At 33.8% G+C, this 16504-nt stretch overlaps 1 protein-coding gene and 1 long non-coding RNA gene across 2 annotated transcripts in view; both read left to right on the top strand.

Moving 5' to 3' along the window:
• Nucleotides 1-9059, top strand: part of LOC111809996 (protein GRIP-like) — a 15347-nt gene extending 6288 nt beyond the window's left edge. Inside the window, exons 9-21 of the mRNA XM_023696523.1 lie at nucleotides 124-203; nucleotides 2950-3078; nucleotides 3148-3248; nucleotides 5831-5964; nucleotides 6071-6168; nucleotides 6259-6378; nucleotides 6482-6506; nucleotides 6638-6696; nucleotides 7642-7713; nucleotides 7784-7831; nucleotides 8003-8108; nucleotides 8270-8328; nucleotides 8681-9059. Coding sequence (XP_023552291.1) covers nucleotides 124-203; nucleotides 2950-3078; nucleotides 3148-3248; nucleotides 5831-5964; nucleotides 6071-6168; nucleotides 6259-6378; nucleotides 6482-6506; nucleotides 6638-6696; nucleotides 7642-7713; nucleotides 7784-7831; nucleotides 8003-8108; nucleotides 8270-8328; nucleotides 8681-8791 — 1142 coding nt within the window. The 3' untranslated portion in view covers nucleotides 8792-9059. The remainder of the gene's footprint in view (nucleotides 1-123; nucleotides 204-2949; nucleotides 3079-3147; nucleotides 3249-5830; nucleotides 5965-6070; nucleotides 6169-6258; nucleotides 6379-6481; nucleotides 6507-6637; nucleotides 6697-7641; nucleotides 7714-7783; nucleotides 7832-8002; nucleotides 8109-8269; nucleotides 8329-8680) is intronic.
• On the top strand, nucleotides 301-1623 carry LOC111809997. The gene is made up of 2 exons (XR_002817347.1): nucleotides 301-368; nucleotides 1497-1623. It is a non-coding gene; the product is annotated as an uncharacterized LOC111809997 (long non-coding RNA).
• Nucleotides 9060-16504: the final 7445 nt, after the last annotated feature.

Genomic DNA, 16504 nt, shown 5'->3' with positions numbered 1-16504 from the left:
TTTTTTTTTTTTTTTTTTTTTTTTTTTTTTTTTTTTTTTTTTTTTTTTTTTTTTTTTTTTTACTTTTGTTGACGGTTCTAATATAGCAAAGAAACAGACCAATATTGCGTTGTTTTTGGCCAGGTCAGCTGGAATTGGAAGTTTCTGCAAAAACCCGGATGTTGAGTGCAAGAGATGCTGAACTACTGACTGTCAAAGAGGAGGTATTAACAACCACCAGAATCTGTGTTTCATTTAATTATTCCAATTTACTTATATATTTATTATTTTTCTTATTGGGAAAAACCTTAAGACAGTAANTCCAAATGCAACTTTCTGACGCTTTATCTGATAGAAATAAAGCTACAGAAACTATTTCTTCCCTACAGGTATGAGTTAATTCAAATTGTAGTCTATATTTCAGGCACCACACTCCAGTTAGTTAATGCCAAATATGCATTAGTCTTTAGATTCCATTTTGATTGCTAAGTAGCGGATGATTGGAGGAGGAAGAGAAGGGCAGATTGATTTCTTAAATTGGGCCTGGAGAAGGAGGCTTGTGATAAATGGATTGAGATTTTTTATTTCGGGATATTATTGTGATGGTGTTAAAAAATAAGGGTTGTGGTGCCCACATGGATTGAGATTTTTTATTTCGGGATATTATTGTGATGGTGTTAAAAAATAAGGGTTGTGGTGCCCACATGGATTTAGTGGATTTATAATTGCCTTTCTGTAAATGGTAAGAAGATTCTAAGTTTATAGAGGTCTATGACATAGGTCCATCTTTCTTATTTGTTTCGGTAGAAGATGTCTTGAGTTGAATCCTTTGACAGAGGACTCCAAAGAGGCTTTTGGAGGCTTTTTGTTTAGCTCATTTTACTGGTACAAGTTTTGAAGGCTTTTGGAGTGCTGTGGTGTTTTTCTTATTTGAAAAATGAACATTTTATTGATATGGTGAATTGATTACAGCATTCCATTGGTAAGGTGAAATGATTACAAAAGAATAAAAGATCCTAACGATTTGTAGTAATAATTTCTTTTAACAATGAGCATTGAGGTAAGTAATGCTATAATTACAAAAAGGTGGGGATAGTTTACTCCAGAGAAGTGCTAAAAGATAGTAAATTCCATGAGTATATGGTGCTTATCTGTAAAGATCCGAGTATTATGCTGTGGTGTTTTCATAAAGATTGTGATTTTATAGTATGCTTTTAAGGTGAGAGTAGAAGTTTAAAAAAAAAAAAAAAAAAAAAAAAAAAAAAAAATTATTCCATGTGTTAACTGTACTTTCAATTAATAGATTAGACATAAAGTTTTGTTGTCACAATTACAGTTATTATCAAGTATGCTTTCAATGTAAGAGGAGAAGAGTTGATTTCTGGTTGCAATATAATTCTCCTTTTCTTTATACTATTATAAACTTTTACAACTGAGTTTGTAATAGTTATCTTAATATATTTCTATCTATATATATATATGCCTGTTAATGAAGATTTTAAGAACACATTTTCCAGGAATTAGTTGCAGAGAAAGAATCAAAGATTGCAGAGATGGACGCAGCATCAAGTGGTGAGGCAGCCAGACTTAGAGCTACTGTGGAAACTGTAAAAGGAGAGCTTGCTCACCTCAGAAATGAAAATGTAGGCTCTTTGGTTAAACTCTTACAATTGTGTCAAGATTCAGGTTTTATTTATTATTTTTCTTATTGGGAAAAACCTTAAGACAGTAATTTATAACTGGGAAAAGTGGAGCTGTACCAAGTAACATTTTGTAGATTAGTACTACGATTTGACTAATGGGGTACTTAATTGGAGTCGTTGAAGATGGTGTTACAGAACTGGATGATGAGGCTGGCGATTATTTTGGTTTAGGGATAGGTATAGAAGATAACGGGTCAGTATATTAGAAGGAATTGTTGATGGACAGCGGCTATAAATAATGGAAGAGGGCAGTAAGGTTTGAGGCTCGCAATTTTGTTGCTATTCTAAGTTTGAGCTTGCTCAAGAAGAAGACTTCTAGGTTCCTCAAATTATCTGAGATTGTACCTATATTACTATATTTATATACTCTTTATGATTTATAAATTCTTTGCTATTGGTTTGTATTAAAATTCTTATTTTTGGTTTCGTTACTAAAATGATTAATTGTTAGCTCTTCCTTGAACTACAGTTTAGATAGGGACGCTGCTGCCACGTTGATATGGTTGCTAATCATTTTATCTCGACGGGGTTGCTTGCTGTTAGTTACTTCTCTATTTACAAAATAATTTTCTACTAGGTGCTCCTACCACCCGTCCACTCAAGCACATTTGGAAAGCTGAAGTCCCCAAAAAAAATTGGTTTTTTTTTTCTCTTGATGCCTTTCCTAGGTTCTGTTTATGGGATGGACTCCCCCATATGTAGTATTTCAGATCTTATGGAGAAGTTGCTAGCCCGAAAAGAAATAAGAAAAGATAAATTAACACCATCCTCCGAAGGAAACCACTAGGTATCTTGAGCTCTGTATTATGCTTTTAACGTGGCTGATAAGCATCTCCACATTGGATGCTGCCGTTACTTGTTCTCCAAATTTTGTGGAATAACTTCTTCCACCATTTTGCATGCTCAGATTTCACCGTTCATGCTTGTTCTCCAATATTTACTGGAATAATCTTCTAATGCTTCATCCCTTAAAGTAGGTTTTTTTTTTTTCTCTGTTAATTCATCTGATGTGAGGCAGTCCATCAATCTATCTGCAATGTGTCTATTCATGGTATCTAACAAACCTGGAACCACGACTTTACCAAAGTTTTCAGATGCTGCCATAGAAATAATTCTCTCTCTCTCTCTCTCTCTCTCTTTTTTATTTTTTTATTTTTTTTTATTTTTAATATTATCCTCCATAAATGAATTTTTAAGTAATCTTTTAGTCCCTTCAACACCTACTTAAAATCAGAATTGGCTTGATGACATTTCTTTATTCTTGCAGATGAATCGCCTTAAAAGTGAATTTTCTTCATACAAGGTTCGTGCTCATGCACTTCTTCAGAAGAAGGAAGCAGAGCTAGAGGCTGCTGTGGACTCTGACCAAATTAAAGCCCTCGAGGAAGCGCTTAAGGTGAACACATGATGTCAATATCCATGTTGATTCCTGAGCTCGCTTCACTTATCAAACTTTGCATTATAGGAAGCTGAAAAGGAAATCACGTTGGCATATGCTGAAAAGGATCGGGTTCAGCTAGAACTAAAAAATGCTTTGGCAAATCATGAAAAAGAACTCAGAGAAAGGTATTCTTATACTTGAGATTCGTGCCTTTAATTTTCCATCTTCTTCGGGAGGGTTATTACAAATTTAAACTGCAACTTTAATAGTAGTTATACCTTGGGAGGTTGATTTGAATATTTGGAGCATTTAAAAATGTTTCAGAAATTAATAACGTTAGTTGCGTGCCTCAATCGCGGGGCAAACCAATTGATACCTTAAGTATTCAAATAACGAAAAATATCTTCAATTGACACTTATAATGTGAAGATGGGAGCCACCAAGCTTAACCAAAAGCAATAACGAAAAATATCTTCAATTGACACCTATAATGGAGAGAGTAATTATATTGATTTTTTCGTTTAAAAGTTGGAGAAAGTAAACAAATTGATACTGGATAATAGGCATAGTGTGCGTATACTCCTAGATGAAGATTCTTTATTTATTTCTAGCCATAACTCCCGTATGGATGTCCTAATTTAGTTGAAGGACTGTGGCCTCGCTTTTGGGTGTATATCAAGGACTTGATGCATGGAATTCTTAACTTGAACGGAGGGAACAAATGGCACTTAAAAGATGTATTGGACATCCGTCATTACTAATGAAACGACACGGAATGGTATAAAATGCCATCTGCCGTCTCTTCATTGTGTTTGCAATAAACCCACTTACCTGGAGGGAGATAATAATTAGTAATGCCCATAATCTGGATTAAGATCAGGATTTGAAATTTGGATTCAACACCTAATGACCTCGACATTTTCTAGCATCTGACATTTTCCAGCATCCTCTACGACATAGTCACATTACCTACTTCTTGCTTCTTAAGAGTGAAAACTATCTCCACAGACCAACACAAGTCATTCCGGCATGTTCTGTCCTCACTCACATGCATCCTAGGTAAATTTCCAGGAGGTCACCCAACATAGAATTGTTCCAAGTAAAAACAAGCTTAACCATGGAGTTCTTATGATTGTGCCACCGAAAAGGAAGGTGTAACTTGTTTTATATAGGTAGTAACTTTCATTTCCTTTAAGCCTTTCTTAGTCATCCTATCCTTAGAATCACTCTCATTTGAATGTGGTATCGATTCATTCATGCATCCCTTCTTTACTCGGGTGTCACATGCTCACTAACTTTCGCCTTGGTTCGCTCCCGAACCACATCTTATTGGGAGAGGTATTGCTCTGATACCAAGTGTAACGACCCTATTTTTTTAATACTAAAATAAAGTTGCTACCACATGCATGACATGATTGTAAAATGCAGAAACCTTCTTTTAAAATAGTTCATAAATAATACCATGAACTTAAATGTTCAAAATAAAATCCTTAAAACAAAACATCGGAAAATAAATAACTTTGAAATTTAAATAAATAACTTTGAAATTTAAATAAAATAAAGAAAAAGAACATAACATTAATAAAATAAAGAAAAAGAATAAAACAATGTTATGATCTAACCAAACGGCTATAAAGTAGACATAAATGCTGCTACCCTAACACTGGTTCCATAACTTTCGTCATGATGCCGCCGTCATCTGTACAAGTGCCTTACTTTTACTTGAAATATAGGAGTAGCACATGACTTGAGTATTTTAAGAAATACTCAGTAAGTAACCCTACTATTGGGGTCGGGAAATACAAACAGATGCAACATGGTGGGACCTATTCTTTTAACATATCATAGCATATCCTTTGACAGCTTAGCCTAAGGCCGTGCTATGATATGTTAAAAGGATAGGTTCCACCCTCTTGCATGTATTTGCATTTTTCGACCTCAATAGTGAGGTTACTTGCGGTGTATTTCTTAAAATACTCCAGCCATATGCTACTTTTACATTTCAAATAAAGGCAAGACACCCTTGTATGGATGATGGCGGCGTGGTGACGAAGACCATGGAACCAGTGTTAGGGCAGCTGCATTTATGTCTATTTTGTAACCCTTAGGTTAGATCAGGGCATTGGTTTATTCTTTTCTTTATTTTATTTAAATTTCACGTTATTTATTTTTTGTTGTTTTGTATTAAGGATTTTATTTCGAACGTTTAAGTCTATGACATTATTTATGAACTACTTTAAACGAAGGTTTCTACATTTTACAGGCATGTCATGTACGTAGTGGCAACTTTATTTTAGGATAAAAAAATAAGGTCGTTATAGAATAATTCTCTTTGGATCTTATTTGTTTGTTAAAACCTAGAATTATAGATTAGTTAAATGGAACGTGTGAATGTTATGGAGTGTGATCCAATTTCTTTCATATGTTTTTCAATAAAAGTCCGTTTTTTGCATAAAAAATCATGAACATTCCATGGTAGTTTTAGGTGAAAAAGATTCCTTGGCAGGCAAACAATGTTTTCTTATCATGGCCCTGTTTTGTCATTACATTTAATTTAGATATCTAATGGCGGTTAGATTTATGTTTTGCTTAACCACTATGAGGTCTAGTAGCCAAAGTGGCTAGTTAGTTGTGTTTGCAAATGGTTCCATTCTTTATTTCCTTAAGAATTTTCCTCCTGAAGTTCTATAAATCATTTCCCCTTTTATGAATTGAGTAATTGGCAGTATTCTTTTTAAAGATAACTTCTTATTTTCACCTCTGACAGAGATTCAGCCCTCAATGACGCTGAGCAAAATATTAAGAGCCTCGAAAAGAGGCTTGAATCTGCTAATTTGCACCTTCATTCAGAAAAGGAAGCTTGGGAACAAAGCCTCCAGAACTTGGAGGAATCATGGCGAAGTAATATCTGTAGTTTGAATGAAATAGTGATTCTTGGTTTTTTCTTTACAGAGCGATAGATAAGTTGTTGCAAAGAATATAATTTCCTACAATATCTTATGAGCAGTTAGATGTGAAGCACTGAAATCTCAGTTTGAAGAATCCTCTAGGCAAGATGTAGAAAAGGAATTTGAGGAGCTGAAACAAGGGTACAAAAGATTGAAGGCAAGTGTAATTTTTTTTTTCTTCTCTTGTTTTGTGCCTTGTGCTAAAATAATTTATCCTCAAGATTTTACTTTGTTGTGTAATCTGTAGGAAGAGCATAATTCATTCCGTGATCTTGCTGATAGAATGATCGAGGAAAAGGATACAGAAATTTCTAGGCTTTTAGATGATAACAAGAATCTTCGACGATCTTTGGAATCAAAACCTCCCGTATGTTTAACTTCTACTCCTTTTGGTTACAATTCCTTGAAAACCTTTTCATCTAGTGTTTTCTGTACTCATTACTGATCCATCTGTTGTATCATCGTTTCAGGCAGATCAAATTGGTAATACTGCAGGTAGGAGAACTTTTTTGTTTCCCTATTCATTTGCTGCTTGCATTTGATACTATTAGAACTGAATGAACTTGGACAATAGACTAGAACAGACCATTGGCATCCTAACGTTCTTTTTCTTCTACTGGTATCAGTCACTCAAAAACAGGACTCGTCAAATTTGAGTGCCTCCAATGCAGAACAACAGATTCTGGTATGTACAACATTCTTTCTCATAAAAACCTGTTGCTTGTTTTTAATATCTTTTTTTGTTGTTTCTAAAAAATTAGAGATTCGAGTCTCCATTCTCATGAATAAGAAAAAAAATTAGTTTGCATGGTTTGATTATCAAATCTAGTCACCTTTTTCTACGACATGTTAACAATAATTGTAACAGCCTAGACCTACCGCTAGCAAATATTGTCCTTTTTGGCTTTCCCTAGCGGTGGGCTTGGGTTGTTACAATTATTGTGATGTCCCACACTGGTTGGGGAGGAGAACAAAACACCCTTTATAAGGGTGTGGGCTTTTCCTTTTGGGCTTCTCCTCAAGGTTTTTAAAACGTGTCTGCTAGGGAGAGGTTTCCACGCCCTTATAAAGAATGTTTCGTTCCCCTCTCCAACCCATGTGGGATTTTACAATCTACCCCCTTCGGGGCCCAGTGTCCTCGCTGGCACTCGTACCTCTCTCTAGTCGATGTGGGATTTCACAATCCATCCTCCCTTCAGGCCCAGCATCCTTGCTGGCACATTGCCTCATGTCCACTCTCCTACAGGGCTCAACCTCTTCGCTGGTACATTGCCCGGTGTCTGGCTCTGACACCATTTGTAATGGCCCAAGCCCACCGGTAGCAGATATTATTCTCTTTGGGCTTTCCCTCAAAGTTTTTAAAATGCGTATATTAGGGAGTGGTTTCCACACCCTTATAAAGAATGTTTCGTTTCACTCTCCAACCCATGTGGGATCTCAAAACAATGTTAGGGATGAAAGTTAACATCTTATTCTGATGTCTATCTCCTTTATTTATGTATTATTATTTTTTAATAAATAATAATAATAAAAAACAATAATCTTCTTGATGTTTTTCATGTGCTGGCAGCTTGATCTAAAACATCTAGAACCTGTTTGTGATAGTTTCCCGTTTTCATTTTTTATTCAGATTTTAGCAAGGCAGCAGGCTCAGAGAGAAGAACAACTAGCCCAATCACAGCGGCATATTTTAGCTCTTCAAGTATGATTCACTGATTGCGATATGTATTTCACGTTCTAGATGCAGAGTCTAACAATTCTGCAATTTATAGGAAGAACTTGAGGAGCTCGAACGTGAGAATCGTTTGCATAGCCAACAGGTAAAATTTAAGTTCCAATGGAGCCAATTTCCAAGATGTTAAAACCTTTTAAGTTCTTAATCTATTTTTATTTAAGAAAGCCATGTTTGGCCTGATATGTGAAGTCATACCATAGTAGATCAACTACTAACATTTTTGGTGTGAAATTTTAACATTATCTCATGGGTGCAGCAAGCAATGCTGAAGGCTGAGCTTCGTGATATGGAAAGATCACAGAAGAGGGAGGGTGTTGACATGACGTATCTGAAGAATGTCATCTTGAAGCTCCTCGAAACCGGTATAGTAGAAGTTTTTCTAGGGTCCTACTTTGATAAAGCCAATCGTTTTCAATTAACGTCCTCGTTTCAATTTATGGGTTTAAAGATTGACTGATATTAGGCTGTGCTTTATTTTATATCCTGAGAACATTTCCTTATCCTCAAACTTATTTTTAATTAGGTGAAGTAGAAGCTCTGCTACCTGTGGTGGCCATGCTCCTCCAGTTTAGCCCAGAAGAGGTTATATATGCACTCTCTACTCTTCTCTACCCCTGTGGTTCTACTTTCTTAATTGTAGCCAAACATATAGAGCAGTCCAAAGAACCCATGGAAAGAAGGAAAACCATTGTTGGGCCTTATGAAAGGATCAACTAAATAATAGGAATAGAGCTATGTTTGCGAATTATCAACATGCTCGGTTCGGTTTATTAGTCTAGTAGTGTCAAAGTGAGCATAATCCAACCATAATTGACACGTACACCATTCAAGGTGGAGGTTCAAATTCTCATCCCCACTTATACTAGAAAAAAAAAAAAAAAAAAAAAAAAAGCTCAACTATGGTGAATAATTTTGGGTTGATTTGCTTATGCAGATGCAAAAATGTCAACAAGCGTATCGCAGCTCGACCGATGGTCCTCCGAGCCCTGCCGGTGATTCTTCAGGGTCTGCTCGCTCTCTTTTCTCAAGATTTTCGTTTGCATGACAGATGAGAGGAAGCCTCTAGTAAATTTCTCAGCATAATATTAAAAACGTCTGCCACTACGCTTGAATTTCTCAGCAAATGTTCTTTTCAAGGAGCGGGCAGACAAGAAGAGTTGCACAAATGTAAGAATTTCTGTACTGATTCTTTCCCGTAAGAAACAACAACTATTCTTACATGCCAAAATCAGAGTCTATAGAGAAGTGTTAGCATATAGGCAAATGTTGTTTAATTTATATACAATGCATTGATATATATATAATTTTTTGGTTATAGTCTGGCGCTGCATTTGAACCTTTGAGGGATATTGTTTTCTTTTTCTTTATTTTGGAAATAAGAAAAAGAAATTGTTTTTCAGGTAAACATGTTGCAGAAGTTATAAATGAAATGGTTGGTATCGAAGTTATAAATGAAATGGTTGGTATCTTCGTGGTTAGGATTCAAACACAGGACCCAGACTCTGTGGGAGTCTCTTGAATGAAAATTTTTATGAATTTAGAGAGGGCGAAGTCGAGAGAGAATTTCTTATTATTTAGTGAAGAGATGAGCGAGATCAGGTTTTCTTTTGTATATGTATTCCGCTCAAACATCTTAAAGTATGTACTTTAATTTGGCTCCTTCCATGGTGTTATTATTCTATTTTAGGTTTTAATTTGCAAAAATCATATTGAAATTTATATTTCTAAAGTTCTATGAATAATTTTCAAATTTTTTTGATAACTTAAAAAAAAAAAAAAACATTTTTCAAACGATTTTAACCATCTTTGATAAAAAGTGGAAGATTTTATTTTTTGAAAACTTTAATAAAAGGTAAATATTGTTTTTCTAAATTAAAAGTAAATTGACTTCAAAGATTTTATAAATATTCAAAATCTTTTCGCCTTTTTCCTCACATTTTTATTAGTAAATTCATAATTTACTCTTTTGTGATCGGATGTATCCTTTCATACTTGATATTGACGTCGATATTGGATGTGATCTATCGTATTTTTGTGTTTGTTGATCTAATTGATACGGTTTATGTCCCTATTTTTTCATTAAAAATAAGGTCGTCATTGAATTTATCATATCAAATTTGACTTTAAATCCTTTTCGAGTTCGGGTTGAAGTCGATCGTAATGACATTGTTGTTTTAGTCCCTAAAGTTAGATATATATATATATATATATAAAACGTATATGAAAGTACTAATAAGGTAGTATTTAACTACCACTTTAATTATTGAATTGTTCCTATACTATCGCATTATTTTATAATATTAATAATGTACGTTAAACTTAGTGAGCTAATTCATTGCATTAATTCCACGGAAATTAGGTAAAATTATGAACCAGGTCATTACAACACTATTTCACGTATCGACTTTGATATGAAAATTTTACGTAATGTAAATATTTGAAAATGCTTTTAAAGCTTTAAAAATTCGAAAGCTTAAAAAATAAATTTAAAACACTAACGGGTTTGACCGGAGGGAAATCTTCTCGGATGCATTTTTTTCTTTGCAATTTATCTATATTTAACATTTTCGCCATGAAATTGAAATTCAAATATCATCGTAAAAATCGAATTTGAAGTGAGAATACATGTACATACAGCTACAAACATTGATGTGTAAGCAAATAGCCGATGGTAGTTATATGTACATTTTTTCTCGTAAAGGTCTTATTTGTTTTAACATTAAAACGAAATGAAAAACTAATGTGAAATCAAACTTGATCGTAATTGTCTAATGATCTCTTTAGCAAATATCATCGGCCAGCTCAAATGCCTTTGTCCTTACTTGAACAAGAACGTTTGAACCATGCTTCAACTCAACTGAAACGAGTTGAACTGATGTTAAGCCAGCCCAAATTGCCTGCACTAATCAACCCAAAAGACGTTGAACCTTTCTAAACAAGTTGAGCTACTACGAATTTGCAAACTGAAATATGTTGAATTGTTTGAACCAACCACTAGACTGGGTTAAACTCACTAAATTATGGTCAATTGCTAACCGAATAGAAACTCGTAGAAGCTATCTCAATTTCCACTCATGTGAGATTTAACACAATTAGTATAGGTCATCTATGACGACCCTAAATTAATGTCGCTAACCCATGCATAACATAACTAATACATTCAGAAAACATACATCTAAAATATTTAGCAAACAATGTCATGGACTGATCATTAGTGAGTTTTTTTATTAAAACAAGTCATTGAAAAAAGAATCGACTTTTAACACAAGTTTTTTTACCACTTGCTTTAGATGACTTGTTTTGATTATTCTCGTTAGCTTTTTGGTTTTTTGGTCGTTCATTTAAGACTTTTGGTTGTGAGTAATGTTTAAGTTTAATGAATTTGACTCCTCTTTTAATAAATATGTTATAATTTTTTTTTATAATATTCCAAAATCTTGTATTATCTGAACATTCTTGAGATGCATATATGTATGTATGAAGATATTAGACATGATAGATATCGACAAGATGTGACGTAATTTATTATATCAACAATATGTTTTTGTGTTTGTTGATATCGATATATTGAAATGATGCATCGATACATTAAAATCAACATTTATAATAAATAAATTAATATGATCCATATCTAAAGAAACCGACAAAATCTTTAAAAAAAACATGACTTTGAAAATAAAATAAATTTAAGAATAAAAACGGTAATAGACAAATTTGAGAACAGGAACAAAGTATTCCACTAAGGGTAGCGGACATTGGCTATAAATGCAAATCCCATTTCGCTAAAACATATTCAACACGAAAGCGTAAATTAAGCATTTACATATAACCAACCGAAGCATTCAACAAAATGTCTGATTCCCGTCCTCACAGTATGTTCTTCCTATCACTTACTCAAATGTGTTCGATAGCTAACGATTTAGCTTATGAACGTTATTGTATAATGATTTAGTATCTTTATTTCAAATTTATAACAATTTATGTTTTTTTTATTTTAGTTTATTTTCAAATCCTCATTATTTGAAACATTTATCCTTGTTCATTCTTATTTTCATGTTTTTAAAATTTATGTTTATTCCTACCCAATTTTGAAATTTTATATATATGATTATATCACGATTTGTTGGATTCTACTGTTTGTTGTGTATTAGCAAATTTAACACGAATATATGTTTTAAATAGGAAAAATTGAATGGCCAGAGCTCGTGGGAGTAAAATTTTATGTTGCTGCTAAAATCATAGAAAGAGAGAATCCTTGTGTCAGAGCCCAAAAGATTCTAGCTTGTTGTTACGAAAAATCAGAGTTCGATCCTTCACGAGTTTGGGTTCGTATCAATATTAACGATGTCGTTGTTTTCGTACCTAAAGTTGGTTAAAAATTGCACACGAGTATAGTTGTGTAAGTTATATGTATCAATATAAAGAATATGAAATTACTAATAAGGTAGTATGTAACTACCACTTTAATTATTGAATTCTTCGGAAGCTATTAATAATGTATGCTAAACTTACTCTAGTACGTAATATTTCATATCGTCAATTTCGTATGCCATTTGAACTATGTTTAGTTATCCACTTCACTTTTATATTATTCCTAACATTAACTTTGATATGAAATTTATTTTATTTCAAGAACGTGATTTTAAAATAATGGAGTTTTATAACGACACTATTTTTCTGTTGAAACAGAGTCGTTACTATAAGCATGACATGATTGTTAGCTGCGGAAAAATTCCTTTAAAATATTTCAAAATGATATCATGGATTTACACGTTAAAAATAAAAACCTTAAATCAATCCAACACATATAAAAATGGGATTAAACAATGTATTTAAAAACTAGAAAATAAAATAGAGAAAACAGTAAAACAATGTCGTGATCTAATCTAAGGGCGATGAGATAAATAAAATGCAACTACCCTAATACAAGTTACATGGTCTTCAACGCGACGCCGATGTCATCCCACATCGATTGGAGAAATGAATGAGTGCTAGCGAGGACGTTGGGCCCTGAACGGGGTGGATTGTGACATCCCACATTGGTTGGGGAGGAGAACAAACACCTTTTTAAGGATGTGGAAACCTCTCCTCAGTAGACGTGTTATAAAGCTTTGAAGGGATTCCAAATAGGAAAGCCCAAAGAAGACAATATCAGCTAGCGGTGAGTTTGGACCGTTATAACCTTAAGAAAAAATAGACACTTTTCCAAAGTTATTGATAATATTGGATAAAAACATGAAGATAGACGTGGTTAAAAGGTTTTTGTATAACATTTGGTAAAAAAGACATGTTTTTGAAAGACGTGTGTGATGTAGCTTTGATTTTACGTAAGTTATGCTATGTTATAAAGTATGTCATGTAACGATTATGTTATGAGATTATATTATGATATTGATCTTGTATGAAGCATAAACTTCCATATGTCAAGTTATGAAAGATATGTAATATGTTCACTCGTATCCTATGAGACAATAGAATAGAAAGTCATGTATGTTAATTACGTTATTCATGTCCACATATAATGAGTACAGACACGTCACGTACATCGAGATACTTCTCCATTATGATGAGTGCGAACGTGTATATTACAATATCTATGTTTTGCCATGATATTATACGACTCCTTTCCTTCTATGGTTTTAGCAGTGTGATCATACACTAGCTGAAGGATAGACTTGGAGTGTACGTATAAGCTCGTCTGGTGGGTCCATGTGGTCGAGAATACAAAATAACAGTAGAGAGTAAGCCAAGCATTTTCTTATCACCTACCAAAGAAGCAATAAGATGTTGTGTCCTCCTTCTTCTGGTACGTTGTTCCGATCACGTACTCTTCTGATTTTTTTGAAGTTATTTCCAAATGCTATGACCGAGCGGTTTGAAAACTTTGAAGTTGTCGTATAACTGAAGCCATATGATATTTTTGTCTAACCAATGATTTTAGATCTTTCTAAATGTTCGAGTCACCTATGAATATAAATATATTGATTTTCTTCTAGACAAATATCAAGTATTTGTATTGTGATAGCTCAAGCTCACCGCTAGAAGATATTATTCGCTTTGGCCCGTTGCGTATCGTCATCAGCCTCACGGTTTTAAAACGCATCCGTTAGGGAGAGGTTTTCATACCCTTAAAAGGAATATTTCATTTCTTTTTCCAACCAATTTTTGATATCACAGTAGTACGTGCCAACTCTACTGGCTGCCCACATGATCAATGTCCTCTCACAGGACGGATTCTCCCTACAAGATTACCACTGACTACCCGCATGATCAATGCCCTACCACAGGATGGATCCATTGTGTAGGTAGGATTTGTCCTATGGGAGGGCGTTTATCATGCGGGTAGTCAATAGAGCGTTGATCATGCGGTTGGAGACGAGAATGAAGCATTTTTTATAAGGCTGTGGAAGCCTCCCCCTAATGATGTGTTTTAAAACAGTTAGGCTAACGGGGATACATTATGGGCCAAAGCAGACAATATCTGCTAGTGGTGAGTTTGAGTGGTAACAAATGGTATCAGAGCCAGACATCGAATGGTGTGCCAGTGAGAACGTTAGGCTCCCAAAAGGGATGGATTGTGAGATCCCACCTCGGTTGGAGAAAGAAACGAAGCATTCTGTATAAGCGTGTGGAAACCTCTCCCTAATAGATGCATTTTAAAATCGTGAGACTGACGGCTATATATATAATGGTTCAAAGCAAACAATATATGTTAGGGGGGGCTTGGACTCACTAATAAATTTTATTCATTTGTTTTTAATTTTTATTATTTCATTGGGAGACACAAATGTGTATTTTAAATAGAAAAAAGTGAATGACCCGAGCTTGTGATAGAAGAAATGAAGGCATATCCTTTGACTAAGAAGCAAATATCTCATCGTAAAAATCGAATTTGAAGTGATATTTACGAAAATACATGTACATACAACGACAAACGTTAATGTGTTAGTAGATAGTTTATGATAGCTGTATGTACATGTATTCTCGTAAACGTCTTATTTGTTTTAACGTTAAAAAGAAATGAAAAACTAATGTGAAATCAAACTTTATCCTAACTATGTAATGGTCTCCTTAGTAAATATCATCGGTTAGCTCGAATTCCGTTGTCCTTGCCTGAAAAAGAATGTTTGAACCATGCTTCAACCCTACTTAAACGAGTTGAATCGATGCTAAGTCCGTCCTGAACTAATTTGAAACAGGGTTAAATCAATCCAAAAGGCGTCGAACAATTCTGAACAAGTTGAGTTGCTGCGAATTTGTGAATTGAATATGAATATGTAACCGGTTGAACCAACCACTACACTGGGTGAAACTCGCTAAACTAGCGGATCAATTGCTAAACCAATTGAAACTCGTAGAATTGATCTCAATTTCCATTAATGTGAAATTTGGGACAACTAGTAGAGGTCATCCGTGGCAACCCTAATTTTTTTTATTACAATTAATGTCGCTAATACATACCTGACATGACTAATGTGTTCGAAAAATAAATACATCTAAAATATTTAAAAAATGATGTCATAAACTTATGGTTCGTAATAAATACTTGTAAAGCTATATTATTAATAGACATAAACGCCACTACCCTATGAACCCTATGATTCCATGGCTTTCATTGAGACGTCATCATCCGTATATCGGAAAGCGACACAGCTAGATGGTTGTTTCTTCCAACTCCTTTGTAACACTAAGAAGGAAACTGAACATAACTCTCTTCTAAACGAGAGCTCATACTGTAGTCCATCTCCACATCTACCCATTAAACTTTGACAAGATCGTACCACCTTATCCAAATCATTGAGCCCAGGAACCACACTCGTTCATGTCTTGTTCCTATTCTTGACCTGAAAACTTAGGCATTTTTTTTTTTTTTTTTTTTTTTCTTGTGTGGTTCCTAGCTATCTTCGTGTCTTAATAGACTTGCCATCTGTAGTGCAACATTAGGGCATGGTTGTAAACATACTTGACTTGAGTCATCCTAATATTATCAGGAGGTAGCATCATGGTTACTTGAAAACCAAGTGCTAACTATGAGCTCATCTTGGGTTAGGGTAGTCTCCTGGTTGCTCGAAAAATAAGAATTATCCTAAAACTTATTACGAGGTAGCATCCGGGTTATTTGTCTACCCCTGAAGTTGAAAAACACAGAATATACGAGGAAAAACAGACGATGCATACTGGAGTTATATGTAGACGAAACAGTCGATCTAGTCCATTAATTGAATCATCTAAACAAATTCTTAATTGTTCGATTGAACGTGTTTGATGTTTTCGGCTTGGCTTAAACTCTCTTTGTTCGAACCAAACAAAAATATAATAGTTAAATAAATATAAAGAATGTTTTTTTTTTTAATATATATATATATATATATATATATAAATTATAATAAAAGTTAGACATTATTTTTAAAAATTAAAAGTAAATAAGTTTAAAATATTGTTTATAATCTTCAAAAGTGTTTGGATAATGTTGGAAAAAGTAGACATTATTCCAATGTTTTTTAAATATATAGATAAGGTTATAAACAAATATTTTGTTTAAATTCCTATGGGATGTAAAATTTAATATTTTAAAATTTGTAGAGAATATAATAAACAACAATATTATACTATTTATTTTAATAAAATAAAATAAAATATTATAGTTAACCATTAATGAATTATAATAATAATAATAATAATAATAATAATATAAAAGACGAAAAGACGACTTAGCCAACCTGTCCTACACGATAATACTACCAATAAAACTTCATAG

The sequence above is a fragment of the Cucurbita pepo genome, chromosome LG14, assembly GCF_002806865.2.
Source record: "Cucurbita pepo subsp. pepo cultivar mu-cu-16 chromosome LG14, ASM280686v2, whole genome shotgun sequence".
NCBI classification, from domain to species: domain Eukaryota; kingdom Viridiplantae; phylum Streptophyta; class Magnoliopsida; order Cucurbitales; family Cucurbitaceae; genus Cucurbita; species Cucurbita pepo.
Note: the sequence above shows the minus strand (reverse complement) of the source record. Positions and strands in the feature narration are given on the sequence as shown.